This window comes from Peromyscus eremicus, chromosome 8b (genome assembly GCF_949786415.1).
Source record: "Peromyscus eremicus chromosome 8b, PerEre_H2_v1, whole genome shotgun sequence".
Taxonomy (NCBI): Eukaryota; Metazoa; Chordata; class Mammalia; order Rodentia; family Cricetidae; genus Peromyscus; species Peromyscus eremicus.
The window spans coordinates 47,287,767-47,294,229 of NC_081424.1; the positions used below are offsets into that span (position 1 = coordinate 47,287,767).

The 6,463-nt window shown below is 44.1% G+C and overlaps 1 protein-coding gene across 1 annotated transcript; it reads left to right on the forward strand.

Moving 5' to 3' along the window:
• The first annotated feature begins 1,048 nt into the window (after positions 1–1,048).
• Positions 1,049–4,084, forward strand: LOC131918383 (retinoic acid early-inducible protein 1-epsilon-like). The gene is made up of 4 exons (XM_059272473.1): positions 1,049–1,971; positions 2,218–2,481; positions 3,039–3,239; positions 3,807–4,084. Exons 1-4 carry the CDS (start codon positions 1,542–1,544, stop codon positions 4,082–4,084), a joined length of 1,173 nt encoding a protein of 390 aa, XP_059128456.1. The 5' UTR covers positions 1,049–1,541.
• The last annotated feature ends 2,379 nt before the right edge of the window (positions 4,085–6,463 follow it).

Consider the following 6,463-nt stretch of genomic DNA (forward strand, 5'->3'; position numbering starts at 1 on the left):
GAGACAGCTGAGTGGTAGAGGACCTGCTTCACAACCGTGAGGACTCGGGTTTGATCCCTACAACTCCTGTAATAGAGCCAGGCATGGTGCTGTGAGCTTTTGTTGTCAGTACTAAGAAGGCAGAGGCAGGGGAACCCTGGGGTCAGTGGCAAGCCTGTCTAGCCTACTTGGTGAGTCCCAAGCCTCTTAGAGACTTTGTTTAATCAATACTATGGTGACACACTTGTAGGAGGTTATAAAAATATTTTCCTTATTAAATCTGGAGGTCTGTGTGTAAATACTTCTGAGACATATATGACTACTGTAATTATTATTATTATTATTATTATTATAATATTATTTATTGGTGCATATTTGGAAGTAATTGTATCAGGGATGCTTTCTTTAAATCACCTTCATAATTCCCTGTTCCTGCTTTAGCAAGAACAGTTTCCTTTCATCACACTTCTAAGTGGATTTTTGATACAGATAACTGACGCTTATTCTATCTGATCCAGCAAAGTGCGGAGTTTGTGATTTAGTTCACAACCACAAAGCCTGTTCTCTGCTCTGGAGAGCTCATGTTCATGTCCAGCAAATCTTCCGGTGAGGTGTACTGAGAGAGGAAGAATCCCAGCCATTCAAGGACAAATCCAGGCCTTAGGAGAGGCAGGAAGGGGAAAGTGGGGGGGGGGGAACTGTGAGAGAGGAAGAGAACAGGTGGTAGAAGAGGCAGAGGAGAGGGGAAGAGGAAGCTGGTTGAAGGGGACAGGAAAGGAGGTCCCCAAACCTGCAGCAGTCCGCCTCAGAGCAGATGTTTTTGGGGAGGGGGTCAGAGGGAAAGAGGATTTTTTAACATCTCTTTTGCATTTTTTCAGTGTCATTATATTGCAAACTTGTTAGAAGTTCCTTTTAAATTATTATTTATTTTAGGTTTCAAGCTCACACCCACACAGGAGAGTCTATGTGTGCTCACATCCACACAGAAGAGCATATGTGTGCATCCTCACTAGGACTTCCTGCTTGTTTGTGCAGTCTTCTGAACAGAACAGCTCTAGGACATTGTGTCTTCTGTTGCTGTTAGGGAAAGTCTGGGAGACCAAAGGCCATAAGTGTGCTGGGAACAACTGCCTGAGGAAGGGGAGGGAGATAGGGCTTCATGCAGGTCACAGACAGAGATCTCTGCTATAGAATGAGTTAGGGGTGTGGTTTAACAGGGGGAGAATCTGAGATCTGATGCCCAATGTTGTCGTGTGAAGGGACCCAGTGGGAACTCGGTGAGCACTGTGTTCACAGGTGACAGTTCCCCTTCCCAGGCCAAGTTGCAGCATTACTCCAGGAGGCCTTTCCTGAACTCCCAGGCTCCATGTGGAATTTACCACGTGTTCTATGATGCCTCCTATTTCCTGTGTGTACAGTAGATTTTCAGTGCCAGGAACAGACACTATCTGATATATTTTATTCCTCAACACTTGATAAAAGTCACTAGAAGTACTTGTGAGATAAATCCCCCTGGTGACACTGTGCATCTGAAGAGTCTTCTCAACTTAAGACAGTCAAAGATGGCACAGAATAAGGATCCAGATAATGATGGACATCTTGACTGGAGGCTTCTTTTCCTGCCCTTTTGCCCTTCAGAGGGATTCTCAATGTCATCTGGGTGTCTCAGAACCATGAGTCCTGTGGCTTTCTGCTCCCACTTTGTACCTCACCTGCATGTTTCTCTCACAGATACACACACTCTTAATTGCAACGTCACTGTCAGAGTTCGTCCCACATCTGGACAGCCCTGTTGTGAAGGACGGTGCTCACTGGATGGAGAACCTTTCCTTCAGTATGATAATGACAGTAAAGCCACACCTTTGGGTGACCTGGGAAAGTTGGTTTATGCCACTCGAATGTGGACAGAACTTGAGCGAGAGCTCGTGAGTTTGGGGCACGAATTCAGGAAGAAGCTGGCTGAAATCAAACAGAGGATAACCAATTTCAGTGGTAAGTGTGGGATGGAGTGCAGAGGCAGAGACAGGTGGCAAGAGAGAGGAAGGGCAGAGCACATGTGGGAATGAGATGGTGGTTGTACCTGTGGGAATGAGCTGAGCATTGGCCCAACCTGGGAAGAATATGGTACCCACTGGGTAACCAATACTGGCTCATAAGCCAAGAGGAAAAGTCCTGTCCTTTGAGGAGGTGATGGATCTATCAAAAGTGAAGAATGATGGCTTTGTATGTGGTTTGCAGGTCACCTCACTTTACAGGCCTTCGTGCTTTCTCAGCTTGAACAAGGACAAATCATTGCTACCTTTTTGAAATTTAACATCAGTGGAAAGTACTGCATACTCTTGAACACAATGAATATGAGCTGGACATTGATTTGTCTTGAAGCTGGATATATCATGAATGAATGGAAGAATGATGAGGAACTAGCCAAGTATCTGGAAACCCTCATGAAAAATTTCTGTCACTGGCTCAAGGAACTCTTAAAACTCCCCTGGGAAAGGACAAGTAGGTATCAACAGAAGGCAACTCATCAAATTTGATAGACTGAGAGAGTGATTTTTTGGTAGTGTGCCTGTCTGGAGATCCAGTGATGACCACAAAGATCTCTCTTTCCCATCTCACCTTCCAATGTTTCTCATTCTCTAGTAACCGATATCCCAGGAACTACATGGCCTGTGAATAGGCCCCAAGTCTGTCTGCATCACTGTAAACTTCCAGCCCTTTCTGTCTCACTTACAGCTGCCCTTGCACAAGCTCCACATCAGTTTGAAAGGTCTCACTATCTTTCTCTGGCACAATTAAACTCCATCAGTTGTGCCAACATCCAGAAAGTTCTACCCACAGTAAATATGTCACATTGCTTGATGGTTTGATATTTGCTTCTTCAGTGATGAAATAAACTCTGCAAGGACATCGTACACACAACTCTGCTCCCCTCTCTATTCAGGAACTGTAAGATGGTTGTTACATATGAGTTCCTTGGGCTGCCTGGGGAGAGAAGGTGTTGATGGAGGTGTGTTTTTAGCTTTATCCATAATTTTCCTGACTTTTTTTTTTTTAAGGATCAACAGCAACGGCCCCAGATATCACCCAGCTTCCATCAACTGTAAATATCACCCAGCTTCCATCTACCATAAATATCACCCAGCTTCCATCCACCACCAAGTTTCAATATGAGAAAGTATTCATCCCCCTGGGACTCATCTTCATCATACCCAGTGTTATTTGCATTTGGATGTGTATGGAGAGGAAATCCCAAGGAGGTAAGGAGCAGGCTGGACTCTTTAGGATTACTTTGTCGAGTACTTGGAACAGAAACCCCACTGAGTATCTAGGATGTGCATTCTGGTCTTCATGCTTGCAAAGCCATCTTCTCACTCCCCCTTGATGACCCTTGGACAGTCTTGCTGCCAGTTCAATATACTACCTTTGTCTCAGACAATGAGAACTGAATGTAACAAGCTTCCAAACACCTCACTTGCATGCATTCCTGTCATGGCCCTTAGAGGGAATCTTAGCATACACTCATTCCAAAAACATTGCAAAGGTATTTTCATATAATCCATTAGGACTGCCCATTTATTCTTTCTGTCTCACTTCCCTGTGTGCCACATGCAATTGAGTGGCTTCTGACCTTAGAAATGGCCCTATCTGAGAAGTGGTTATGTGTCCTGGGACTCCAAATCACCTTAATTTCTCAGCAGTATTTCCCATGGTACATTGAGGTACAAGCTAAGCAGTGACTTGCAGACTTCTCTGCTAGGGTAAAGGGCTAATTACTTTTAGACTCACAGTGTGGAACTTTGCATCTCACTTTAAAACCTCTCCAGTAAGAAATCTTCAGATGCCCATGAACTGCTCTATGAACTGCTACAAGCCACAGAGAAGAGAGAGGCCCATGGAGCCAAGTGGAGAGTTCCCCAACCAGGCCACCAAAATGTTGTCACAGGAGGATGAGCCCCAAGACATGAAGGTAAAAGCATTCACTAAACCAGATATCTCCATCACCCCATCCAAGAGTCAGGAAACCTCACAGAGGGGGAGAAGGGATGTAAGTGAACACTGCTTTCCAGCCGGGACATGGCTGATGAACATTCAGCAGCTCTGAGGACTTGCACGATCCCTGCACAAGAGCAGGCCTGTCAACCTTCCCTTCATGGAGGGAGAGGGGTTCATGAGGCTCCAGAGCTCCCTAGACTCTACCTGCAGTTAATGGTGCTGGAGGGGGAGAGACATTTTGTTCAGTGGTGTGGCCACTAGGAAGGACACCATGTTCTTGTAAATAGCTTCTCACCCTCACTGCATGAATAACCCCAAATGGATTCATTGGTTCAATAATAATCTAAAAAAAAAACTACTCAGATGAGAGTAGAGGAAGAGTAATTGCGAAGAGGAAGCAAGCTGGAGGGAGTGGGAAGGGGACATGAGAGGAAATACAAGGGTTGATATGACCAAAATGTCTTGTACACATTTATGAAAACACCATAGTGTGCTATGACATTGTTTAAAAATTAAGTTTTACTTTTATAATGTGTATGAATAATGTAACATTATGTCTTCATGTGTCATGTGTACCCGGTGCTTCCAGAGCCAGAAGAGGACATCAGATCCCCTGGAACTGGAGTTACAGATGATTGTGAGTACTGGGAACTGAACCCAGGTCCTCTCCAAGAGCAGCAAGTTCTTTTAACTGCTGAGCTATCACTCCAGCCCTCTAATAAATTTCTTAAAAAGAATACAAATGCTTGAATATTATTAAACACAGGGAATGTCTTATAGCAAATTTTATAATAAAGTTTAATGTTTCATAATCAAAAAGCTAAACCCATCGTTTTAATGACTGTGGTTTGTAATGCCCAGGTATGATATTATCTGTAGTGATGTACTATTGAAGCATGTTGAAAGGAACTCACAGGAACTTAACAAAGATGCCAGATAATATAGCAATATCAAATAAAACTGGTAATTATAAGTTATGTACTGGGTGGTTTTATGTCATAAGCTAAAGTTGTCTGAGAGGAGAGAACCTCATTTTAAAAATGTTTCCATAAAATAAGGCTGTAGGCAAGCGTGTAGGGCATGTTCTTAATTCCTGATTTATGGGAGAGGACCCAGCCCATGGTAATGGTCCTTTTTTATAAGAAAGCAAGCTGAGCAAGTGATAAGAACAATCCAGTAAGCAGCACCCACCCATGGCCTCTGCATCAGCTCCTGCCTCCAGATTCCTGCCCTGTTTGAGTCCTGTCCTGACTTCCTTCAACTGATGAACAGTGATTTAGAAGTGGAAGCCAAATAAACCCTTTCCTCCCCAAGTTCCTTTGGTCATGATATTTCCTCACAGCAGTAGTAACCCTAACTAAGATAAGTTGTTACCAAGATAGTGTGGTATTGCTGTGACAGACCTGGTCATGGGTTTTGGGGAACTTTGTAGAAGGACTTCGGAATTTTGGGCAAGAAAAGCCATTGAGTGTTGAGAGCTAACTGGGCCATTCTTTAGGAGCTTGGAAGATAAGAATGTTGAAAGCAGTGCAAAAAAATGGACACCTAGCTTGTGAAGTTTAGGAAAGTAGACTCTGATGGGCAATTTAAATTGAGAAACAATGATTCTGGGTATATGAGGCTGAAGAATCAGCTGTGATCAACGTGATATAATAACTACTAAAGTGAAACCTTAGCTCTGCTGGGATCCTCTATGCTGGTCAGCTGGAGCTGAAAAATTAGCAGTGATTACAAGGAGACCAGCATCTGTAGCACAAATCTTAGAAGGTCTTATTAATAAAAAAAAAAAAAAACTTGGGGCCAGGTATTGGGGTGAATGCTGAATGATCAGAGAAGCAGAACAAGCTACAGCTACCTCACCTTGCCAGTTCCTCAGCTGATCCTGTTTCCTCAGACTGGAAGCCTCTGAGTCCTCATCCAGAATGGGTCTCAGCTGAACTGTTGCTCAAAAGCCTAAAAGCTTAACCAGATAAAAGCTTCTAGTTTCTGGTCTTCAAACCTTATATACCTTTCTGCTTTCTGCCATCACTCCCTGGGATTAAAGGCTCGCTTTCTGGGATTAAAGGTGTGTGTCACCATGCCTGGCTGTTTCCAGTGTGGCCTGAACTCACAGAGATCCAGACAGACTTCGGCCTCTGGAATGCTAGGATTAAAGGCGTGAGTGCCACCATTTTCTAGCCTCTGTATCTAGTGGCTATTCTGTTCTCTGACCCCAGATAACTTTATTAGGGTGCACAATATTTTGGGGCACACAATACCACCACAAGCATCTTTGTGGTGAAGTCTTCTGGAAAGTGTTTCCAGAGAGACAGCACACACAGGCTGTGTTCCAGGCATGGCCAAGGTTGTATTTTGTGCTGGCAGTCAAACTTGGTAGTGGCATAACCACCTAGGTCGTACTATTTTTGAAGGGGTGAAGGGGTCATGGAGAGCAGCTGAGGCTTAGCACTGTGTGACAGGACTGGAGTCCATGAAGAGAGTCCAGGAT